At 40.6% G+C, this 26,464-nt stretch overlaps 1 protein-coding gene across 1 annotated transcript in view; it reads right to left on the bottom strand.

Moving 5' to 3' along the window:
• The window catches only part of CDK14 (cyclin dependent kinase 14), a 440,392-nt gene that overhangs the window by 179,883 nt on the left and 234,045 nt on the right, over window positions 1–26,464 (bottom strand). The window contains exon 9 of the mRNA XM_040964848.1: window positions 4,789–4,909. Coding sequence (XP_040820782.1) covers window positions 4,789–4,909 — 121 coding nt within the window. The remainder of the gene's footprint in view (window positions 1–4,788; window positions 4,910–26,464) is intronic.

Here is a 26,464-nt window from a genome sequence, read left to right as displayed (position 1 = left end):
CCAATTTCCTAAGACAATGGTAAATAAATCTGCGGAAATATTATATTACAATTCCTTGCTATGGGAGAGAGCCTTAAAGATGGTGCCAGGATTGTGGGTATTGCCAATGTGTAAGTGATCAGGGCCATGAAACAAAAAGCGATTGTAAATGGACTTATGATGCTTAATTATTAGGCCATTTCTTTTCTGATATATTCAAATCAGTTTCGATGCCAACTTCTCCCCATATATCAAAACTGGTACGAATTTTTTTTTCCCTAACTGCACAGCTGCTACAATGTTAAATAAATTAATTTTAATCTTAAATCAGAGATGTAATAGAGAAACGAGTGATTTAATATGCAATCTCATTACATTTGACAGGCTTATTTATAAATGATTTGCCCCACATTTTGACAACCATAGTTAATATGTTAATTAGCTTTCGGAAGGCTGATGAGAGGAGGAGCCTGCTAGGCTATGGTATTTTACACGCTGTGCTGGGGAGCACTGCAGTTGATACCACGGAGTGGCGCCAGTTTGTGTTGGCCCCTCCAAAGCACTGTGATATCATTTATTAGCTACAGATAAGTCCGTTACCCTAGATTAAAAGTTAATCTCTTAAAATGATCCCAAGTGACCCTCTGCTTTGGAAAGCAACTGTATCCGCACATCCCGATGAATCTGTGTGTAGGAAACCCGCCGAGCGAGCGCAGCGACCTCCACGGCTGCAGCCGAGCTCACGGCTAGGCAGGAGTGGCCCAGGTAAGCTGCTTTCCACATTTGCACTTTTCTGAGTGTGACTGTCAGAACCTGGTAAGCCATTGTGGTTTAGAAGCTTAGAAATGACTTCCTATGCCTTGACTTGCAAAGAGTTATGAAATCCAAGAATTAAGCGGGGCTATGCAACAAGAAGCAACATTTGCAGCGATCCTGCTGTACCCTCCTTACGGAGAGAGACAAAGGTGTCAGAGACTTTATCGCTGAGTTCTCACACTGCACAGCACATTCCCACACGGCAGGGTGCTGGTGTTGGAGGATGACAGAACATGACCAGTGCCGATGACTTCTATCACCTGCTGACAGTGCTCCTGCGCATGTGCGTTCGTTAACATTTTTATTGCCTGTGGCTATTTAAACAGAAAACTGGAAAACCTAACACCATGCAGGGATCGTTAGCTTTTAGTTACTACCCTTCTGCTCCAGGATGGTAAATGAACTGTAAAAAGAGCCTGAAACCACTGCCACCTGCCTCCCTGCTATTGTCCCTGGGTTAATATTTGTACTTTTCTCAGGCAGCTGAGCCATGACTCAATTATAGTCCCATTTCTAGGTCTCTGAAATGGCCAGCGTTGATGTCATTGATTAGGCAAAAATCAGTGTCCTGTGAATTTTTAACTGGAAGAGCACACACACATTTTGCCTGTCTTATGTCATCATGCCAAAATGGCTTCTAGTGAACGGCCTGGAATGGAATCAGATGCAGAGTGACAGGCACAGGCATTACTTGGAGCTTGGAAGTGAAGAGCCAGCAGGCATGGGAACTGCTCAAACATTACACATTTGCTTTTGGCAATGAATCATCTTGGCTTGCAGACAAAAGGCCATTTGGGGTCTACGATTTTCTAAAAGGTTTACCCCCTTTCACTTACATGACAGTCTTCTTACACTTACATTGTATTTCTGGAACGCAAATTGACACAGAGCAGCTTCCCCAAAGAAGTAAATAAACATACACATGCACACACAAATGAAGGAATGAATGGGTTTAAAGAGGCTCACACTGGAAAAAAAAAAAAGTTACTGCACATCAACAGACATGCATGTTGCTAAGTCCTGGTCCATTTTTCCTTTGTGCTTTAAAAAGCATTTGTGGGGCCTGGTGTGGTGGCCTCCCATATGGATGCCAGTTCCAATCCATCCAGCTCCCTGCTTGTGGCCTTGGAGGGCAGTCAAGGATGGCCCAAGGCCTTGGGACCCTGCACCTGTGTGGGAGACCCAGAGACTCCTGGTTCCTGGCTTCAGATCAGCACAGCTTCGGCTGTTATGGCCATTTGGGGAGTGAATCAGTTGATGCAAGATCTTCCTCTCTGTCTCTCCCTCTTCTCTGTATATCCAACTTTCCAATAAAAATAAGTAAACCTTAAAAAAAAAAAGCCTTTGGGGCCACAGCAGGCTAATCCACCCCCTACAGGGCTGGATCCCATATGGGTGCCTGCTTAAATCCTGGCTGCTCCACTTCCAATCAGCTTCCTGCTCATAGCCTGGGAAAGCAGCAGAAGACAGCCCAAAGCCTTGGGACCCTGCACCTGCATGGGAGACCTGGAAGAAGCTTCTGGCTCCTGGCTTCAGATCAGCCCAGCTCTGACAATTCCTTCAAGTAAAATAAATATTTTTTTTTAAATAGGAAAAATAAGCAAAAAGTGCTTTTTAAAAAACTGATTTATTAAGAAACTGTTTTTTTTAAAAAAAAAAAACGGATTTACTTATTTTTATTGGAAAGTCAGATTTATAGCTATAAGGAGAGCCAGAGATACAGATCTTCTGACTGCCGGGTCACTGCCAATGTGGCTGTGATGATCAGAGCTGCGCTGGGCTGAAGCCAGGGTGGTTATTCATGATTTGACCTCTATGCCCACTTTGCAATTTATTAGCTCCCTAAGAGCAAGGGCCCCATCTGTATGACTGCCTCATTTTTCTTTTTCTATTTTTAAAGATTTGTTTATTTTTACTGGGAAGGTAGGTTTACAAACAGGAGATACAGAAAGATATTACACCTGCTAGTTTACTCTTCAAGTGGCTGCAACAGTTGAAGCTGAGCTGAGCTGAAGCCAGGAGCTTCTTCCAGGTCTCCCATACAGATGCAGGGTCCCAAGGCTTTGGGCTGTCTTCTGCTGCTTTCCCAGACTATGAGCAGGGAGCTGGATGAGAATTGGGGCAGCCAGGATACAAACTGGCACCCATATGGTTTCATGAATATGCAAGGTGAGGATTTAGCCACTAGGCTATTGTGCCGGGCCAGTAAAAGTACTTTTAGGGGGTTGGGAAATTATCTACTACTGCAAAAAAAAAAAAAAAAAGTCACCTGATGATGAATATATAGTCTTCACTGAATTTCCAAGCAACTAAGACAAAGTTGGTTCCAAGCCCCAAGTGGTTTAAAACAATGTTTTAATAGCAGAACCCTGAACTGGCATCAATAGAAGATGACCTAGAATGTCAACACACACACTAAAAAACACAGCAAAACCTAAGAACAGCATGAGCATCTGCAAAGGCACTCTCAAACGGAAGGCCAAAAGCCAGAACGGAGCGATGACGCAAGCAAGTGGTATGGGATGCATTCATTGGCCTTATTTCCAACTTCTTCCTCTGCTACAACCAATGTGTTAAGTAATTATTTCGCCCAAACTCTGGCTTAGTCTTAGGTGGGGTGGGGGGAGAAACCCTTACTGTGTGAATGACAATCCCTAATACACGTGAAAAAAGGAGTGATGACAAAAAGAATGAGCTAAGCCCCTCGCTGGTAGGTGGGCATCATTATTCTCTCTGGTTTACAATATCATTAAGATGACACTAGATTTATTTCCAAGGAACAGCAAAATTTACGACAACGAATCTTAGACAACTTGATCACCTAGATTTATTTGTGGCTCTAATCAAAGCTATAGATCTACACTCCATAGAAATAAATACATCCATGTGTAGACAAAAAGCTGCATATTATTTTAGTGGCTTTGCAGATCCCAAAGTCCCATTCCTAAGAAGGTTGTGGAAACCTAAATTATGATGGCTACTGTACCCTACAATGCAAGGAGTGTGCCTGATTTCTCAGCCTAAAATTTTTGGCTCAAAAACACCAGAAAAGAAGCCAGGCCTCATTACAGTCTCATTTACTGAAAGCCAAGATTACTGCAGCTATAGCAGTGAAATAAGTATACGGCAGTAAGATAAACAACACCTGCTGATGTTTTATGGAGGCCAAGCATTCCTATGAACGTGTAGTTCAAGTGCACATGCAGGGCAGCGGGTAAAATCATTCAGGAAGAGATGAAAAGTTTGAACACTGCAGTAAGAATAGAAAAAGGACTTTTCTACTAACGGGAGACATGCTCAATAGTTGCCAGTAAGCCTGCCCTGAGCGACCAAAGTAAGACAGCTAGGTTATTTGGTTACTTGATTCAGATCTCACTTGATACGGAGGTCAGCACAGTTTACCATCAGTGATAATTATACATTGCATCTTGCAGTCACTGGACCTCCCAGCTAAACTGTTGAACCTTGCTAAACCACTCCGTGGCACTGAGGTGCGACTGGGGCTTCAGTAATCGTTTCCTTTCCTACGGATAACTGACAGCACCCGTTTACAGAAGCATTGTGTGAACCAGCGCGGTGCCCAAGTCCCAATCTTTCAGATCACTCATCTGAGCTCTGTTGTGAATGTACACGCTCTCCTCACTTCTCCCAGTCCCACTTCAATTGGAAATGTGTGCCTCTAGATGGATAGATACCCTTGTTATGAAATAAAGTCACGAGTGAAGGCCCTTAGGGAGAAAACTCAGCACTGACAGAAAAACATCTTTGCCCCTGTCCATCAGCGACAATGACCAGAGCCCATCTGCACGGGAGACTGATCAGAGTGCATTCGCAATCAGGCTTTTTAGAAACGAAGCTGTGTGCTCAACCCAGGCAAGCGCTCCTGAAACATGTACCATTTATCTTCATTCAGACTGCTAGGCTCTTTGTCTAGACCCAACCCAGACAAAGCACTACGGACAGATTAACTAGAGCAGAGCTGCCATTTCTCACCACATGTCAAGGCAGGTGGAGTATTCTGTGGAGCCCAGGAGGACGTCTGGAGGCCTGTACCACAGGGTAACCACTTCGTTCGAGTATGTGTGGCTAGGCACGGATTTCGCTCTTGCAAGACCTGTAGGTTACACAAAATAAAGACAATTTAATCGGCTCTAACAGAAAACGAGTTTTAAGTTTGAGTGTTCACAGTTTTAAAAGGCCAAACGTGATACGGTAATTCAGATTCATGAGTGTAATGTTAAAGCTAGTGGAAAATTTGGAGAAATCACCTGGTGGCCTCTCTCCCTCTTTTGAATATACCCTAGTAGCTATTAAATTATTTCCATTTCATAATAAAGCCCTGGTTTCACAAATATAGTAAAATCTCTGTGAACAAGTAATTCCTAAACTATTAGATATAACATGGGAAGTTACAATTATCTAGCTTTTCCCAGGTATGCTTCATGGATCTCCAGGTCAGAGAGTTATAAATGCCTAAGTATTATCAGAAAAGCATTATCACAAAAGGTTTGCTTCTCAAATGATTTGGAGAAAACAGAATGAGAACCAGTCTTCACACTGGAAGGCTTCCCAGTGGCTCTAATTTTTCTTGGCCGTAAGAAGATAGTGTGATGCTTTTCCCAGGGGGCTGTTTTAAAGCTTCCAGTGGTTTCTGCATTGTCAGACATCACCATGAAACACTAACTGGGGCAAACTACTTGAAACTGGCCAAACCCTTGGAAAGGAGTGGTCAAAAACTGTCGACACATGGAGCATACAGATGACAAGACACTGTGATGAATCAACAAAACGCCGTCTTAAAATGTCTTCAAATTGAGAAAAATGGTCACAATAAAATGGTAAATAAAAATATATGCAGTTTTACTTTGTTACTAGGAAAGCACACATATGACAAAGATTGGCAGTAAATATATTAAATATTTTGGTTCTGCTCAAAATTATTAAATTGTTATTCAAGTTTGTGAAAAAGGTTTTATATAAATTTCTCTAAGGTTGTTCCAAGTTTGGTACATAGAAACTTCTTCAAAATATCATAGAATCAATACAAGCCATTTTTGAAAAAAAAATGCTCTGTAAAAGTTGTCTATCTGGCTATATTTATGAATGACAAGCATAAAATATTTATATTATGATGTTCAAAGCATATAAAATATTTTTATAGTGCTCTCATCATTAGTTTAAACTTTTACATATTTTTTAGGAGCATAGCTTTTTCCTTTTTATTATACATGGTATTCTGCTGTATGTTATGTACAAATTAAAAGATAAAGCATAAATTCAAATAGCTTTCCTATAATCTAAGTAGGGTTACAGTTAATTTTATTCTGCAATGTAGTTTTTGATCAAATCTACTGTCTGCTACTAAATGGTTAACATTTATGAGTATTCCACATTAGCAGGTGAAGATTGCTCACACACACACATGCTCACACACTGTCTCCCGACTTCTGCACGTGAATGGAACACATATTTCGAGGACACATTTCCCTAATAAGCCCTTGCTTCATTTCTCTGCAGGGTTTCACTTTAACTCAGGCAAAACAAACAACAGACAGGACCATCAAAATGGCACAATCTCTCCAGAATTTGGTAATCCGATGAAAATATTTTTCTCTTCAAATGATTAAGCTTCCATACAGAAGCTAAAGGGCTACATACAAGTCTCGAAAATGGGTTCCGATTTGCGCCATATGCTGTTGTCAAGTCTAATGTGAAGCAAACACAGCCTGGATTCCCTTGACTTGCCCAAGATCCTGTTATCAGCAAGTGAGGCCAGACAGACGGGCAGGAAAATGACAATATCTGAGATTTCCTCTGACAGCTCAGATGACTGAGCTAGTTCTAAAAAACTGTGGTATTCTCACTTGGAAAGGGAGACCAAGACCTCAAAAATAACCTAGAAAACACTATCAAAATCATCATATATGATTTTGTAACTTTAAAATTATGTTAATGGTGAAAGAATTTATTTAACTGATTTAATATTTATAGAAATTGTAAACAGAAATGATTTCTTTTTCTACATTATACTCTTTTTCAAGCTGTATGTTAAAGAACTTCCCAAGTTCATGTAAACGGGTCACACAGTTCCACAAAATAACAGTGAAAACAGGTTTTCAATATGTACTTTTCAAAGTGTTAAGGCTGAGTTTCATGAGTTTTCCTATGAAGGTGTCACACAGAATGAAGAATGCTGCCATCATTTTAAGACGAATCTTCTGTACCCCCTGAGAAATATGCTGTCATCATCTCACCCTATCAATTCAAATAGTTTGTTTTGGAAAGTGTCCTGTATACTGATCAACAGAAGACTTCCATCTCAAAAATATTTGGCTAATAACATAAACAAATCTTAACACTTCAGAGAAGTAGCAAAACGTTAAAGCAATGGTTCAATAAGAAAAGGAAAACCTAGAGGTATGTATGGAAATGCATCTTCCCCAAATGTTTTTGGTAAAGATACCAGCAGGTATTTATACAGTGCATGCATCAAAACAAGCTCACTCATGCAAAATGTATTAAACTGCACTGCCTGCCCAGCTGAAAGAACACTGTGGGACAGGATTAATTAGCACAGCATGTGTGAAAGCTTGCTTTCTCTGTTCCTTGTCAGTTGCTATGGTTACACTACAGGGAGAGAGCTACACCACCTTTTAGAAAAGATGAAGTTTATGGGTTATTACCAAAACTTCTCATATTAATGTTTAGCTTGAATTAAAAGTCAAAAAGCAAAGTGCAATGCTAACCTGATGAATACAGGTTATGTAGATACACTGCTGCTTCGCCTGAGGGTGTGCCCGTGTAGGCTGGCAAGCTTCAGAGCATCTCAAATGGCTTACAGAACTCTGTGCATCCAACTTCTTAAGATGCTGTCATTTCTGCCTCATGGAAGACCCTGAAGTAGTTGTGAAAATCCTGCCAGGAGTTATGAAGGCTTGTATCTAACTCCTTATCAATGTCTCTGTTGGATGGTCACCTTGTAGGTAACTTCTGCTGCCCCCGAGCCTGGTGCTTCTCTCTGTCAGGGACACAGGATAAACCACAGGACAGAGCCCCCAGCAGCGGTCCTAGGAGGACCAACCACTCAGCAGCAGGTGCAGGAGGCTGTCTAGGCCTTGAATTAGCCTGTAGTGCCTTAGAGTCGGCTACCACATCCCTCCATTTAGATTTTGCTCCTTCTACTTCGCAAATACAGACTAATAAATAAAAAATGACTCAGTGTCTCTTCCTTTTGGTCCTTAAATGCTGACTATTGGGGTGTATGCCAATACCAGTGTTGTAGATTTACATGTGCTCTATTTGTAGGCCCTCATAGCCACTGTAGGTCATGTTGCTTATTTATTTTTCCTGTTTAATTTTTTTTTAAACTCTTCCTCCCCCACTTCTTTTTCCTTCCAACAAGAATGAAAATATTCAAATAATAATTAACTTTCAGATATAGGAATTATTTGATTTTTAAAAACTTTACAATACAGTTCCATAAGCTCTGGGATTTTCCCTCCTTTCTCCCCAAGTCTCCTTCCCCACTAATTTCCCCTATATTATTACAATAGTACAGTCCTTCATAAACAGTCCTAAGCCCATCACTCTATTTAAGTGTATCCTGACACTGTAGGTATGGACAATTGCAGAGATTCCAGCATTGCATTGTCAAGATACATTCACATTCAACAGTTTTATTGGCAGTCCACCTTTGGTTTGGAAGTGGAGATGCATACTGCACTGCATCTTCACATACGGATAGTGATAGTCTATTACACAGTTACTACACATCGCCTTAAATGAAGAGTCATAAAGCAAAATCAATAAGAAGAAAAACAGGAAATACATAACAGGAAGTTAAATAACATGCTACTGAATGACCAACGTGTCACTGAAGAAAAAAGAAAATCAAAAACCTTCTGGAAGGAAACGATGCTACCATATGACCTGTGTCATTGAAGACATTAATAAGAAAATTCTTTTTTGAAGAAATGAAAATAAAAACCAAAATGTCAATGTCCATTAGATGTAGTAAGGCGAGTATTGAGACAGACATTTATAACATCAGGCAGACGTTTAAAAAAAAATCAAAATATCACAAATAAATGAAATAGTATCTCAAGGACTTATTAAAAAGAAAAAATGAACAGGAAGCAAGAAATTATAAAAATCACAGCAAAAATAAATGAAATTGATACTAGAAAACTATAAATGGCAACAAGAGCCTAAGAGTAGCAAAGAAAAGCAAGAGAAAAATAAAATAAAATTAGAAATGTAAAAGAAAGCACCCTACAGTAGTCCAAGAAATTTAAGGAATATGTTATACAGGAAACAGCAGCAATGAATCCAACAAAAACTGATATATTGGAAATTAAGAACATAATGGAATAAATTAAAAATTCAGTGGAAAGCCTCAATAATAGAACAAGCAAGGCAGAAGAGATAAGGTCAGAATTGGAGGACATTTCCTTCAACAATGAGGGAAAAATGAAAAAGCTGCAAGAGGAACTGAGTCAAGCTAAGGCAAGTATTCCAGAATTAAGGGACACTATTAAAATGCCAAATGTAAGAGTTATGCTAATTTCAGAAGGCACAGAAAGAGAAACTGAGTTTAAAGCAGTATCCAACGAAACAATAAAAGAGAAAGAATTGGGAAATAACATCTAAGAGGGGCACAGAACTCCCAACTGGGAGCATCAAAACAATCTTCACGACACATGATAATCAAGCTGTCTTAAGCTGAACACCAGGAAAAGATTCTTGAACATGCACATTAAAAAAAATCAATTAACAAATAGAGGAACCCCAATCAGACTCACTATTGACCTCTCAGAGGAAATTCTCTAGGCCAGAAGAGAATAGAGTGACACATTCCAGATTCTAAAAGGAAAACATTGGCAGCCCAGAATAACTTACCCAGCAAAGCTTTCCTTTATTTTTGAAAATGAGAAATTCTTCCAGAGTAAAGAAAAGCTCAAAGAATTCACTTCTTCAAGACCTGGCCTACAAATGATACTTAAAGATGCTCTCTTAACAGAAAAAAAGAATAGCACCTACCAAAATCAAAGGCAAACGTGAAGAACATTCCAATAAAAAAAAGCAATCATCTGATTTAAATTTTTTTTGTGTAAAGAATAAAAACAATATACTTTTCTGGGAACTATGGTTTAAATGAAATGAACAGATGCGTTAAGAGAGATTACTCAGAATTCTTTGACTCAATACATTAGAAATCTGCGTGGCTTGTCAGAACACTACCCAGTGTGTCTCAGACTTACAAAATGACAAAACTAAGTGCTTGATAGTGCTCTTGAGACCATCTAATAGTTACATCTCCTTGATTAGGCTAGCTAAGCTCTCCAAGTTTGGTGTTGTGACATGTCCAGTTACCAAAAGACTGAGGCCCAAATCAGCAAAATATTGCCTGAAAACAGCCCACATGTCTTCATGAACTAACTTTGTGGGAAAACGGTTATTCCTATTAAGTCACACACTGCATATTGCATTAGCAATGACCAGCTGACCTGTTCAGACAGGTCACCGGACAGAGACCTTGGGACCCAGAAGCTACCAAATTCATTATCTGGCCTTTGCTGATAAACTTTGCTAACTCCTGAGACAGACTAAATTGAGAGTTCATCCATACAGTGAAATTGAGCAATCCTTATGAAAAAGCACTAAGATCCTGCTCATTAACTGTATGAAAACCACATGCATCCCAGTTCCAAAGTAGCTCTAAGTCATTCCACCTCAATGAGCCTATCCCATCACGTCTGCATTAACAGAGAAAACAGAATCATTTTCTGCGGAGTATACGTGAATATGTCATCATTTTCACGGCTCACTTGTTTATACTTCATTTTCTTGGTTCTGCTTCTCAGTTAATGAATCTCACAGTTATTACTCCAATGTTAGATGACACCACAATTACAGAAAATGAATTTCATAATCTATGAAAATCAGCTATTTTTGTGAATTTCCATACCCATCTAATCTTTAAAGGCAAAACACAGGACATTCATCATAAAACCCTAACTTTTAAATCAAGAACTTAAATTCAGAACATTTAACACGCACTCGCAAACGTGTATTCATATACAAAATATCAGTTGAGTAGCCATGTATTGGCATTGCAGAGAAAACAGTGAAACGAGCACAGCACAATCTGGTCACATGAGCTAGCGACAGTCATGGTGTCACCACAGAGGCTCGCTTTCCTTTGATAAGGAAGAAGCTCCGTCACAAAGATAAAATTTACTATAGACACAGGACATTGAAAGGTACCATGTATGCTTTTACAAGTGTACTCATTTCTTTAACTTTCAAATGAGAAATCAGGATGAGTACTTTTCTGTGAGGCTAATGAAGAGAATCGTTCTCATTTCCTTCCCAGACTACCTAATGATTTTTTTTTTAACTATGAGGTGAAAGGTAACATCTGTCTGCATTCATCTGCTATAACAAGATTCCCGAGACACGTGATTTACAGAGGATAAAAGTCTGATTGGAAGGTCTTGAGTTCCAGCCTCACGCAGCCCTGTGACAAAAGCTGCATCACACAGGGAGCACGTATTTAAGTACCTGATCCATCGTTTGCTTCCCAAGGACATTCACGAGGAGCTGAATCCGCAGGAAAGCAGCCACGACTGGAACCCGCATGCCCACACGGAATGCAGGCTTCCCAGTGGTGGCTTAATTGGCTGCATGGTGACTCAGCCTCCACAGTCATTCTTTTTAAATGAGGACCAAAGTGTTGTACGCTCTGCTTCCACTGCCTGTGCTCCATCCCTTTTCTCTGCACTGCAGCTGTCCTCCAGACCCTCTCCGTACTCTTGAACCTCAGAAAGAACTCCTAAGTGGCTCCCCAGCTGTAGAGAAGTGTGCCCCTCCTATCCTGCTGTCACTGAAAACAGCCATGGAGTGCCAACAGCTTCCTCTCTGGGGTTATAGAGCACCAGCTTTGTACGCCACGTGGTGCACATGGCTTCATCTGGCTGAACCTCTGCTGCCTCGGTTGCAGCATGCCTGTGGTACCTAAGCCAGTTTCTATTTGCACCTGCTGCTGAGCTGGTGACTGCTCACCCTGCTGAGATCCTAGAGGCTGCTGTAAAGGGTCTGCAATTACAGAGGACTCAGATTGCCTCAACCAGCGGACGGCACGCTGGTCAAACAGTAAAGGAGGAAGGTCAAGTGGATGCGTTGGCTCAGCTGGCTCCTTCCCAGCATGACTGAGACAGAAGCAGCAAGTTCTACCTTGGCAGGCCACAGCTGGTGTCAGGCTCCAGAGCCAACCTAACTATGCAGCGGAGGAGCGACAAAGGTTCTGCACACCATAATGAGCCTGAGGGGACTCCACTTCCTCAATCCTTCCCACAGTGTCAGGAATAACCCTTATCAAAGTCACTTCGCAACTGTCCATCTGAATTGCTCTGCTTTTCCTTTCAGGATGCCTGGCAGAATAACCACATCTGACTTGTGCAAATTACACAAAAATGCACAGAAAATGCTTAACCGTGCAAGTGTTTATAGTAACACTCGATACATACTGGCTATTACCGTGCACTGATCCAGCCATTTGTCTCCTGAGGACTTTAATAGCCACTCTGGGCTTCATCCTCCATGTCCAAACTCCACAGAATTAAAGCTCTGATCACTACGCCAGCCTTGTTTCTTCTCATCCATTCTTATGTTCAAACCAATTGTTAGCAACTACCTGAATTATTGTAATTACATTTTCTTGTGTCACTTCCCTAACTCACTCGGTCTCGTTTTCTGCAATGCCTTATTACACAAATGATGGATTCCTACGTGTCCTTCAAAACTCTACCCAGGCCAAGCCCTCTGACAGCCTCCCTGCCTTGCCCTCCCCATCCTGCTGAGCCAAGAAAGGAATCAGCCTCTGTTCTGCAGCTGACTTTCCCTCTCACCTGCACAGACCCGGCATTTACACGTAAGCCCCCAGCTGTCCCACACAAGGCCAGTGTCCCTGAAAGCAGGACTGTGGTTCGTTAGCTTCTGCATCCCCAGCTCCCAGCATGTTTTCCCTGTGGGAAGGCTGTGGTTGGACAGTCACAGGTAGCAGGAATCACCTGGCCAAGCTCGCAGACAGTGGCCCCTCCCAGGGTCACATGTGTGGGCCAATCCAGCTGAGAAGGAGGGGTGCTAGATGACTTCTGCTTCCACTTGTTTTGCACCTTGGGGCATCAACACTTTCCTTAGGTTTATAAGTATTTAAAGACCCAAGGTAAGTAAAGTTGAATATACAAAAGCTAAAGAGCCATTTTTGGGGAAAGAAGTAATCACAAAACACATCAAATTCCTTAACCCTTTCTAAAGCTTTAAATAAAATACAAAATAGCATTATATCAAGTGGCTATTAACATACAAGTTTTCAATGTAACTGATGAGTCCACTTCCCTGACAAATCCAAGATTTCTCAATGGTCACCTATTACAGGTAACACCCCTGTTATGGGGGGCATTTTTGTGCAGCAGGTAATGCAGCTGCCTAAGACACTGGCAATGCCATACGGGCACTAGTTTATGCCAAAGCTACTTCACTTCTCATGCTCCTCTCTTTGCTAGCGACCTAAGAAATTACCAAATGGTACAACTATTTGGACTCCTACCACCTACTTGGAGATCTGATGAAACTCCTGACTTTGACCTAGCCAAATGCTGACACTGAGGTCACCTGAGTTGAGTAAAACAGCTTATTAAAACAATCTGCCTATCTTCTTCTCTCTGTAACAGATTTTCAAATAAAAAAAAATTAATGCTTAGAAAACCAATACCCAGAGGAATAATCAACATCCATAGATTCTTACATCACATTTCCTTCTCTATCCATTCACTTGTCATCATCACATAAAATAGTTTTTACTCATGCTTTTATTTCTACGTCCACTTCTCCAATTATAAGCTCCCTAAGAGCAAGCAGCCCATCTGTATGACTGCCTCATTTTTCTTTTTTTTTCTTTTCAGATTTGCTGTTTACTGGAAAGGTAGATTTACAAACAGGAGAGACAGAAAGATTTCCATCTGCTGATACACACCTTAAGTGGCTGCAATAGCTGCAGCTGAACTGATTTGAAGCCAGGATCCAGGAGCTTCTTCTGGATTCCCCATGCAAATCCAGGGTCCCAAGGCTTTGGGCCGTCCTCTACTGCTCTCCTAGGCTACAGCAGGGAGCTGGATGGGAAGTGGAGCAGCTAGGACACAAACCAGTGCCCATGTGGAACCCTGGTGCATGGAAGGCAAGGATTTAGCTACTACGTCACTGCACCAGGCCCCGACTGCCTCATTTTTCTTTCTTTCTTTTTTAAAAGATTTATTTTATTTTTATTGGAAAGTCAGATATACAAACAGGAGGAGGAGGAGACAGAGAAAGATCTTCCATTCATTGATTCACTCCCTAAGCAGCCACAATGACCGGAACTGAGCTGATTCAGAAGCCTGGAGCCTCTCTCAGGTCTCTTACATGGGTGCAGGGCCCAAAGGCTTTGGGCCATCCTCAATTGCTTTCTCAGGCCACAAGCAGGAAGCTGGATGGGAAGCAGAGCCATCAGGATTAGAACCAGTGCCCATATGGGATGCCGGCATGTGCAAGGCAATGACTTTAACTGCTAGGTTACTGCACCAGACCCTGTCTCATTCTTCATTACAATTCCTCAGCCTTTATAAATTCTCGCATCTCATGGGATTTTCTGGAAAATGGACATGACTGTCTGCAGCACAGAGAGTGGACCCCCCTCCTCCGTTTTCTAGGATCCATGGGAGAAGTTGCAATACTTCACTGAAGTGGTGCATCACTTTAGGGATACAGCATTATCAGGCCTCTCTGAGTCTGCCCAACACCTTGGCTTCCAGAAGAACTAACATGAGCATAGGAGGCATGCTCTTTTTTTAAACCTTAATGGGATAAAGTACAAAAACACTCATTTTCAAGCTTCCAGCTGCTCAGTTTTACTGTAAAGAAAAGAGCTAAATTTACCTGAGAGGATGTTGCTTTGTTCTAGGAAGACCAATTTAATGGCAATTTCTGTTACACAAATGTAAGGTGAATCCTCGCCTACTGTTCTGGGGCAAGCTGGGCAATTAACCTGCATGTTGTTGTTGCAAACAGTGAGCAGGCTTAGTGTAAACTGGGCACGTGTCCCAGAAGACCTGTATTTCGGAGGCTCTGTGGACTCTGAGGAAGAGGTTTCAGCCTCCGCGGACAGAGTCTGCTCACTAGGGCTGTGCCACACTGCTCCATCAGAGACCACAGGATGGACAGAAAGTGCACCCGACCAGAGCTCTTCTTCACTTTCCAAAGTCCTCACTGACACTCAAGTCTAAACTCCATCAGAAGATCCGATACTGCTGATTATGTTACTAGTGTAAATATTAACCATAGTCACTATTTTGACCAAGGCAGAGTCCCCAGAACTGTGGCTGAGGTGGAATTACACCTGCTAAAGTTCTTAAGATTTTCAGAATGAAGAAACATCTTTTCTGAGTCTCAGGTCTGAGGGATATAAACGCTGAGTGGCACTGCTGGGGTACAAACATTTGGAGAAGAGAAAAGCAGGCCCTCCTCGGGGAGGGCTAAACAGGAGGCAGAGACGACACCGAGGCTGGCCTTGTGTTTACAAGCAGAACACTTGGACAAGAAACATGTGATAGCCCCCTGTGCCCTGCCCTTTCCTCCAGACATGCCCGCCCTTCCTCAAATCATACTGGGAATGGAATTTGATGACAGCCATGCTGCAGTGGCTTAAGAGAAGGCCTTGCAGAGTGCAAAGGAGGCCAGAGCAGCAGGCAGGAGCCAGGTGTGTGCCAAGGGCTATGCTGGGGGCACTTGTATGGTGGTAGCAACAGGAACAGTCCAGTATCTGGAGCATTTGTGTGTATAATGAGGGCCTGTGCTGGGCAGCCCTTGGTCCCGTGGGCCTCACGACACAGTAATCCATGAAGAGGTCTGGAGGTAGCAATCTGGGCCAAGAGCTCAACATCTACCTGAGTTCTGAGCCTGGAGCATGTCTAGCATGGCCCAGGTGTGGGGAGCAGGCCCTTGTGATGGGGTACCTGGTGCCCTGCATCTACTTTGGGGCTCCTATGCCTCCTCCTCACATGTTATCTGTCATTTCCTGTACAAAACCACAATTCCAACACATTCTCAAATTCTTCCCTGATCACCTAAGTCAGAAATCATTCTTCCCTGCTCTGGACATTCTCAAGATTCACCTGGACCTCTGACTGGTCACCGAGCACTCCACCCATGGCTCAGTCACTGGAGTGCGGCACTAACTGATTCAAGGCAAAGGCCTTGTCTGACTCCTAAAAACCCTCAGGGACCAACACACGAACTATGTGTGTCCCTTAAACTGACCCAATGAACTAAAGCAAAAGTGACTGGTTATACTTCAGAGACACCAGAGAGCAACCATGGCAACTTCATTGTGGTGCTGACCCTGTACTTACACATACAAAGCCTCATGTGCATTCCCTGCGACATAATGATTCACGGTGACATTTCTGTGGAAGGCAGAAGACTAAAAATAACCTCAAGCTTCAGAAGAGAACTAGAGAAGTTATGGTAGAGGTACAAAATGTAGCCAGGAAAGTCAACGAATGGATGTGCAGTAAGACTGAATCCATTGTAACACATTGCTGGGAAAAGGCAAAGTAAACAACTGGGGCGTGTTATGTACTAGTGGTATGAAAAGATATGCTTTTGTTGCGTATGCTCCTGACAGGATGCAGAAGAAAGCAGGAAGAGCAACCCACTCTGGGCAAAATCTTATGTTCCTTGAAATCCCTGTTACTGCGTGCAGATGTCACCTACCACATGAAGTACCTGTTTTAAGTGAGAGAAGGAAAAAAAAAGGTCAGATAAGTTGTCCCCCATCCCTGAGCAGTCACAGCCTCTTTTATCTGCCGGGATTTCAACCTCATTTCCTTACATATAGCATAGTCTTAAAATACGTGTTCATTGGTTGCAAATGATAGGTTTTTCTGGTGTGGTAGAGAAACTGGAGGTTCACAGCAGTGAGTTAATTACTGGGTATAACAAGCTGAAATAAAGTATTATTTAAATATTCTAACTAGTCCAACCAAGCTGTCCTCTACAGCTCAGACTTGCCTACATAATAGCTGGTTTAGCTACTAAACTTGGGATAAGCCTACATGAACAATCTGAATCATCAAACAAGGTTACATGTTAAAAATACATACACATTCCTTGAAAAGAAACGTTCTTGCAGTGTAAGACTTATAAGATTTATCCCTAAGAAGATGAAACTGCCAAGTCTGGCCTCATAGCTAAGATTTTTCTTTACTTTTGGAAGTTATACAAAAGGAAAAAAAAATGTATCATTCTCACACCCAGGCATGATGTCCTAAACAACCAATGACTAACGGATGCAAGAATGCAGTTGGACAGACTGAGAATTCTGACAATCTATGTATGCTCACTTGTCAACATCACACATTTCAAGGTTTAAAGGAGTAGGAGTGCTCCCTGCAAACAGCCATGATTTCGAAGAGCTGTCAGCAGTAAAATATGAAGTCATCTGATGCTATACAAAACCACCACCATATCCTCTAAGAATTACCAATGGAAACTGAACATCTAACCACAGGTCCAAGTTCTTCTGAAACTGTAACATACACTTAAATATTCCCATCATGTCAGTCCAAACAATTGTTCTGCAACACACTTATCTCCCCCAATAAAGCTTTACTTGAAATCTTACAATATAGTTGAAGAACTTTTTAACTACAAACTTCCTGCAAATCCAACCTGACATGCAGAATTACAAATTGCTATTTTATTGCCCATTCCTTTGCAAAATGAACAGCTTCATTCATTATATATGTCATTAAAGGAGTGAATGGGGAAACTATTCCAGAAATATATTTCTAAGTATTATATGAAATTTACTACATATAGATTGATCAAAATTTGAACTCAAGACTCTGTTAAAGTCTCAAAGTACAAAACAATTACTAGCGGTTACTAAACTATTATAATTCTACCAGATGACTTTTTAAAAAGATTTATTTTTACTGGAAAGGCAGATTTAAAGAGACAAGGAGAATCAGAGAGAAATCTATCTGTTGGTTCACTGCTCAAATGGCTGCAGTGGCTGAAGTCAAGCCGATCTGAAGCCAGGAACTTCTGGGTCTCCAACACAGGTGTATGGTCCCAAAGCTTTTGGGCCATCCTTTACTGTTTCCTCAGGCCACAAGCAAGGAGTTGGATAGAAGTGGAGCAGCCACGAATCAGCACCCATGTGAGATCCTGGTGCCTGCACAGCGAGGATTCAGCCACTAAGCCATCGTGCTGGATTCATATCAGGTGACTTTAAATATGGCAATACATCACTTTAAAGCACATTTAAAGAGAAAAAATATTTGAAAAAAAATCAGATTTTTTTAATAGGATATCCTTCACAGCATTCAAGCATTTCCTATACATCATTTTTGGTTTAATTACAGGTGATTTTATAAAGTACTGATGTAACTTTAAAAAATTTATTTATATTCAGTTGAACGGTAACATATAAGTAGAAAGAAAAACAGAGAAATCTGCTATTTGCTGGTCTACTCTCCACACAGCCATAACAGCTAGGGCTGGGCTAGGCTGACGTCAACAATCAGAAACTCAGAGCCCCATAATTGGGGTCCTTGCCGGCTGGACACCAGGGTGTGCTTCAGCTAGAAGTTGGAAGTGGGGCCAGAGCTGAGGTCTGAACCTAGGCACTCTAACGTATTATCCAGATTAACTCCAGCAGCATCGTAACTGACAAGTCACAGCTCAAACCACACTACGCAAGAGGCAAGTCAAAATTACTCGCTTGTACTAACACCCATTTTCAATTTCATCACAAAGCTAAAATTTTATTTTGTATTACTGACTTTATTTAGGTTTCAAGATGAATCCGTTCCTTGGCATGGTATCTAACTAGGCTTTAACCTGGAAACACTTTGATATCAACAATATGACATTATTAAGTATGACTTTGCGGAGAAAGAGCGATGCCTAGATGAATGCCACCTCTCAAAGCACTCCAACTGCAGCCTAGAGTGTGCTGTGCCGTCTGCCTAAAAGTGACCTCCTTCTTCTATATCAAGCTTTTAAATTTTTGGTATTTGAAGGGTTTGCTCAGTTGGTTCTGAAACAAAGTAAGCAAGGACATTCTTTCTCAAAAAAAAAAAAAAAAGAAAGAAAAAGAAAGAAACAAGTCCATCATTTACTGCAGAGAAGTAACGGCAGCTAGTTATATTACAGGGTGGCAGAAGTCAGCAATTTGCAAAAATTCTAAGGATGGTTATTATGATATGGAATCTATAATTTGCATTTTAGTTTTCAATGCAAATCTGAATTCCTGACTAGGTATTTATGTTCATTATCTCTGATACTACAGCAACAACTAAGCAATATTCGCTTAATTCAACTGCACCTTGCTGCTTTTTGGAGTACAACATTCATTGAATACTTCCAGAAATCTTAACCTTGGGGGCTGGTGTTGTGGCATTTGGGGAAAGACTAGCATTTGTGATGCTGGCATCCAGTGTTAGGGTTCTGTTTCAAGTCCCAGCTGCTATGCCTGGAAAGGTAGAGGAAGATGGCGCAAGGACTTGAGTCTCAAGGTTTAAAGAACTGTTCAGTCCCAGACGCACATAAAAAAAATGACTTTCTAATAGGCTTGAACAATTCTATTGTTTACTAAGAAAATTTAATAACCACAGTGAATTTAAACAAACAAAAAAGAAACAGCATTCACATGAGAAATCACCCTGGCTTTCAACGCAAATTTTCTCTCTTTGTTAAAATAGCACATTTTACAAATGCTGAGATAAAGGAAAAAAGGATTTAGTTCTGTTTGTACGCAGCATTATCAAATTTCAATGTTAAGTTTATGACTATTTTATGGAAAAAGAATGTGTCAGTTTCCAATGCCTCAAGTCAATCTCTAGTGAGCTTCATTTGCCACAGCTGATGAGTGGGACACTCCTAGCTGATGACTGCCTGAAGAGTCAAAACTGTGATATTAAAAGTGGGTGTGTTTCTTGGGTGCATTTATTTTTCTAAGAAAAATAAAAATAGCATCACATGGTGAAGACAATGGGGTATCACTGTTAGGATACAGGATAACACCAGTAGTAGTCTCTCTACCTGCTCACTGGCTTGCACAATTTCATGTAGCAGCAGCCTAGCTGGAGGGGTCCGCAGGGTGTGACACTGAGGGTGGCTTTTGGCCAACAGCCAGCTTTGGAACTGAGGCCTGCAGACCAACAGACGCATGAGCCAAGAAGCAAATCCTTCCAAAACGGAGCCTTTGGATGAAGCCAGAAGGCTGGACCGACACACTTGCTGTGTTGCAACACACTCTGGAGCACAGTCACCTGCTCCCCAGCCTTGGGGACCGTGACAAAGTGAAAACAAGCTGCTTGAAGTAGTTTGATTTGTGGCAATTCATAACACAGCAATAGATAGCTAATACACAAACATTTCCTCAATTATGTTCCTCAGAGTCAAAACCTGACCCATAATCAAATAAATCTGGGAGATGTGCTGGCTGATCCCTAATTCAACTGCAGAAAAACCGAGAGCCTTGAATCACTAGTTAAGTCCACCAGCTTGGCAAAACACACATACATGCAGCTCACTCTAAATAGATCTGACCAAGGAAATAACAACAACAACAAAAAAATAGAATGATCTTTCAATAATGCACATACTGGGACCAGAGACTTAGAAATGATTTTTTAGATTTTCAAAATCAGTAAAAGGAATGGCAAACCAATCTGGCTCATCCACCTGAGAACAAAACAGGACAGCACCAAAAGGGGACAACAGCCACCCAACCAACTGGGAGGAACTGTTGAACTCCTAAAAATAACACAAGAAAGCAAAGAATTTCCATTTCAAACATTCTGTGGTAATTTCTGCTATTCTCTTTGCAATCTAACAAGCATATTGTAATGATGAGTGAACACTGTGCACTTGTGTCTCCCAGGAATATACGTAGCTATGAAGAGGGTGAATCCCATTCTTTCTCACCCTTCCTCCATCAGTGAAGTCTGCCACCTTCACTAGCACTGGAAATGACTGCTGCGCCCCGCCTATGGGAAAAGACAGATGAAAAAGAGGAAGGAGGATGGGAAGTGGGAAGTACGAAGCCCAAACGTAAGACACGTTTGTTCCTTACAAAGGCTTTCAATTTTGCTTTTTATAGTTTTCCTGATTTCCATAAATTTTACACCTTGGAAGTAAAAGGACGACATATACTAGGGTGTTTTAGCGTCTTCCACGCCCATGCACTCAGTATCCAAGGAGCCCTTCAGAGTTGGTGGGAAAAAGTGCTACTTTATTCTGCATTTACTTAGACATTCACTAACAATTACAAATATGCAACAAAATTTTTTCATTTACAGGTGCATCTCAAGGTAAATTAATATTATGTATGAATATTGAAAGCACTGATTCCAATTACTAGCCCAATTCTTATGACTGAAGAAAAACAAATAAATCATTTATGGTGATTATCATTAACAAAGTGCTAGGCAGCAGAACTTATTTCCTATTTAAAAGATTAATAAAAACCAGAACTACTTGAAGACTCATATTACTATTTAAAAGATGCAAAAGTATTCAAATAATCTTGGAATATGATTTTAAGATAAATAATCCTCAAGCTTGTGTACTCAACATATATTCCCATGTTAAAAACACTGGTCTGGTTGAGCTAATATTTCAATTACAATCTGTACTCTCACATTAAAAGGTAGATTATGAGACCTGGACTGTCTATTTCACAATATTATGAACATAAAGTAAGAGTTTTGAAAGTATTGTAAACTGTAAAGGGATATTTTGATTATTACTATAAATAAATGAGGTTTGAGTCAGTTTCATTTCCTATCTAATGATACGTGTTAAGGATCAAATTAGATCAAATAATTCTGTGATTCATCAACTAGAACACTTTCTAATGTTAAATTCAATATTCAAAAATAAGAGCACTCTTTTACACTGAGATCTAGAAGACGTCTACATATTACAGAAAGCAAATGCTTGTATTTTGTTCCATCTGTGCACAACATATTTAGCCATATCCAAAACAGACCACAGACACATAACCCACATTGAAAGGCAAAAGGTAGCCTACCCCACTGTTGGTGGGTATGTAGACTAGTGCAGCCCATATGGAAGTCAGCATACAGAGTGCAAAGACAACTGAAAACTGATCTACCATATGCCCACCAGCCCACTCCTGGGAATGTATCCAAAGGATGTGAAATCTGTATATGCAAAAATGACTTGCAATCCTATATTTATAGCAGCACAATTCACAATAGTGAAGACATGGAAATACACCAGATATCTGTCAAATGATAAAGAAATTGTGGTATATCTATTCAATGGAATACCACTCAGTAATTACAAAGAATAAAATTCAACCATTTGGAACAAAACGGTCCCAACTAGAGACTGTTAGGCTCAGGGAAATAAACTAATCACAAAAGAACAAATATCATATATTCTCTCTTATATAAGGCAACATAGCAAATGTTCTCTCTCATATAAGGCAACCTTTATGCAAAATACAAATACACACACACACACACACATAAACATGTCTCCCTCGTATGTGTAGGGGCCCACAGATTTGAGCCATCCTTTATTGCTTTCTCAGGTTATAATCAGGGAGCTGGATTGAAAGTGGAGCAGCCTGGACTCAAACTGGCACCCATATGGGATGCTGGTGCCAGAAGCGGAAGATTATATTACTATGCCATGGTGATGACCCCCAGAAGGAATTTCTTTTAATGTCACCATATGAAAGTACATAAAAAAATCCATGGGAAAGTCTGGTTGAAATATATTTATTTTAGTACATAAAAAACCTGGAAATTCATGGATATTTTTTCTATAATATGCATTTTCTGGGAATTCTAAAGACTTCAAAAATTTTGCAAAACAATACATTTTTAATTCCATTTTCCACAAACTTCCTGAAGTATCCTTTCAAATATTCTATTTTGAAATATCAACTGAACATATTTATATGGCATTTAAAAATCTAGGCAATAGTACATGACTAAAAACTAATATTCTACTAGTAGGGCTTACGTGGGAAAAGCAGCATATAATCCCAAACTTTGAAAGTATCTAGGGACTATCATCGCAGTGTTATAAGTGAGGCCTCCAACTGCGGTGCCAGCACTCCATGTGAGCTCCGATTTAAGCGCTGGTGGCTCCACTTCCAATCCAGTTTCCTGCTAATGACCTAAGAAAGCAGTGGATGGCCTATGTCCTTGGGCCCTGTATCCCTCCATGTGGGAGACTGAAGGAGATTTGCAGCTCCTGGCTTCAGAAAGGTCCAGCTCAGGTCACTGTGGCCATTTGGAAAGTGAACCTGTGGACAGAAGATTTCTGTCTCTATTCTTTCCTTCTCTCTGGTTTCCAAATAAAAATAAGTCCTCAAAAAAGAAGACTCCCAAATTTCAGAATTCATAGCATGTCTCAGATTTCCCATAGTATCTGGCTAGGTTGTTGTTGTTGTTATTGTTACTTTCAGTAATGAACTTAGGAATCATATGCTTTAGACTATAAGGCTCACTTGCTGTTCTCCAATATGATAGTATAAATAAGGCATTATTTATGGATATATTGCTGGTGCCTAATTTGAGTTAAATGCCCGAAACATGGCTTCTTAGCATGTAAAGTGCAAGGAATGGCAGAGAATCCACAAAGAGGGGCCAGTCATAAACTGAACCTCTAACCTCCCATTCGCATTTCTCCATGTATCAACAAACCCACATTCAAAGGCAACCCCTGGTGCCTTCAAAATATACTAGTGTTACATCATTCTTAATTCACTTCAATGCTAAGCTAGTTAATATCACCTCTAACTCTCATACCCCAGTCATCATGGCTGGGACTTAGGGTTTGAATCTTTTCATATACAGTTGTTTTCTCAGCAAACATACCTAAGATTCCAACTCACATCCAACCAACCAATTGGCACGTATACAGGAGGAAAAAAAAGATAATGTTTTTTGCATACTGAAATTCTTCTGCCCAGAATGTTTCCACTGAAAGTGTAAAACAAGATGATTGGCCTACTTGAGGCAGTCTGTTCTGCCTTTAACGTGCCGCTTCCTCACATGCATGATTTGGCTGAAACTGAACCACAAGTATTTCAAATTTCCTCCTTTCCATGGAGTTTGAAGCCGCCAATCTTAGCAATCTATCTTTACCCCCTTTGCTTCAATCTGATTCATGGTAATACACAGAGATTTCTCCTAGACAGAATCATACAGTATATGCATGTTAGTCACAGTTCATATACATCCTAGTGGGTCTGATTCACAGCCTTCAAAAAAATTCATCTTACAGTTTTTTTTTAAGGCAGAGAATCTCCTTTGAATGTTATTTTACTGGTGGATACATTTCAGGCTGAAATAAATACAGTCCTTGGGCAATGGGGAAGTCTCCATTGAGGTTCATCACCTGTCTGATGCCAGAGGTTCACAGCTGCCGGGGCTATGCATGTTAGAAAGGGAGAGGCAGGAACTCCCTGTACACCGGGCTCATTTTTTTTCCCATAAGCCTGAAACTGTACTTCAAAATGAACTTAGCTTAAAAAGAAAACAAAAGTGACACACTTATTCTATTAACATGTCTGGAAAACACTACATTGTGATAATACAAAACAAAACGGCAAGGTTGTCTTCATCATCATTCCTCTTGAAGAAAACCTACTGCAAAAGGAGGAGCCAGATACTACGGAAGACTTGATACAGCCAAGAGATGATCGCAAAATCAGGGAGGTCCTTCATTCAAGAGAGAGCTCAGTTCTCAGATAACAAGCATAAGAAGGGAATTAATTTGTCCAGTTCACATAGATATGTACACATGATACGTTGTCTATTTCAGCTTTAAAATTACATACATTTTCATTTAGAGTTCCCTAAAGAAACCAGGAAAATATAGTTTTTTTTTTCTTTTGGTTCATAATACAATATCAATTATTCTAACTACATTCTTTGTTTTTCTATCTATATGAAAACAACTGTCCAAACTTTGCGCCGAAGTAAGTCATGAGTGTGTTACATTCAAAGGGCCTTTATTGAGTAACACAATTATTTTTGCTACTAGGAAATATATCCTGAAAAAAAAAACACGCAGCAAAAGTGAGCCCTTTAGGCCACGACAAATGGATGGACTACATTACACCTGGTCTTCAATTTGTGACCACAGCTTCAAATCTTGGCCAAAATCTTGTATGTGAATAATAATAATAATAATAATAAAGGAAATGGCTAAAGGTTTGTACCTTTGAGATTAACAGGCTTTTGTCCACAGACTTTACTATATTTATCAAACTGACAGACTGGACCGTGTTTGAAAGAAGTTGATTTTATTCTGATTTCTGCTATTCCCTAAGAGAATTCTGAAATGCACACAACAAACCAGGCGCTCACATGTCCTCCACAGTCACATTTCTGCTATGTTCCCTCAATTAATCTAAAATGTGATTTAAAATAATTTCCTTTTTTCAAATCTAGGCAAAAAACAGCCTAAAGGAGGAAAAATATCAACATTAGGAAGGTAATATTTGGAGACCTCTGGTGGGAAAAAGCCCTGGGTAATTTACTTGATTAAAACCATGAAGCCATTTAGCTTGGTTATTCAGTGAGGAAAGTCAAGAAAATAAGCCAAGGTCTTGGATGTTTATGTCACAGCATTCTTGCTGGGTCTTTCTCTTCAGAGGCAAGCGGAAGCCAGCTGTCTTTCACTAGTAGACCACGACACTTGAAAGTCACAGAGGAGTGGGCAGAAAGCACGGTGACATCAGTGTCAGACTGCTTGAGTTCCTGGGCGCTGCAAACCGACACACTCAGCTGCTTAGTTTTCATCTCAGTTACGTGGGAAAAGATACCATTACATTCTCATATTGTTATGCTGCAAACGAACTTTAAGTTCTCCGTGAATTTGACTGTCATCCTTTAATAATTTTGCTTAATGTGTTCTCGATGCACACCATAGAAGCATGAAACTCATCTATTTAAATTTCTGAAAGATGAAATCAAAAGTCAGGAAACAGGCAGAGGACAGTCACTAATTCTGAATTCAAAGGGCAGATTTTTACTCATCCACGAATGACCGGTGATTAGAGAGGCTAACAGTTTCTGAAACATGCAACAACAAACGCCAGCACTGAAATGCCCTTAGATGCACCTGCCCCAGCCGTTCGTCTGCACACGAGGTGTATAAAACTCAGTGAGGGGGAAAAAGGCATTTTGAAAGTCACAAGCTAGTACAGAGTCACGCCTCCTAATTCAGCATTCAGCACTTATCTCTCAACCACACAAGTTCTGAGAGTAGAAGCATCAGATCCTACTCATCCTCCGTCTGTTTACAAGCACTCTTTGTGGATCATTCTAGAAGCTGAGGTTAGGAATATAGTAAATATGAAGCTGATGTAGAGGGCCTATGTGGAAGAGACTGAAAGTAATCCTTCAGACTGTACTGGCAATCCTGACTGTGCACAGCAAGGACAGCACTAACAAAGAGAAAACTGTTTCATAAACAGCTAGTTTGCCAAAACTGATCAAAGAGAAAGTGAATTCAATGGATCTTTGCCTTTAGACTTTTGCTAAGTTTAGGTAAGCATACACGGCACTCA

Source organism: Ochotona curzoniae, unplaced genomic scaffold (assembly GCF_017591425.1).
Source record: "Ochotona curzoniae isolate NIBS_2020 unplaced genomic scaffold, NIBS_Ocur_1.0 scaffold_3835, whole genome shotgun sequence".
NCBI classification, from domain to species: domain Eukaryota; kingdom Metazoa; phylum Chordata; class Mammalia; order Lagomorpha; family Ochotonidae; genus Ochotona; species Ochotona curzoniae.
This window is presented reverse-complemented; position numbering and strand designations above follow the sequence as displayed.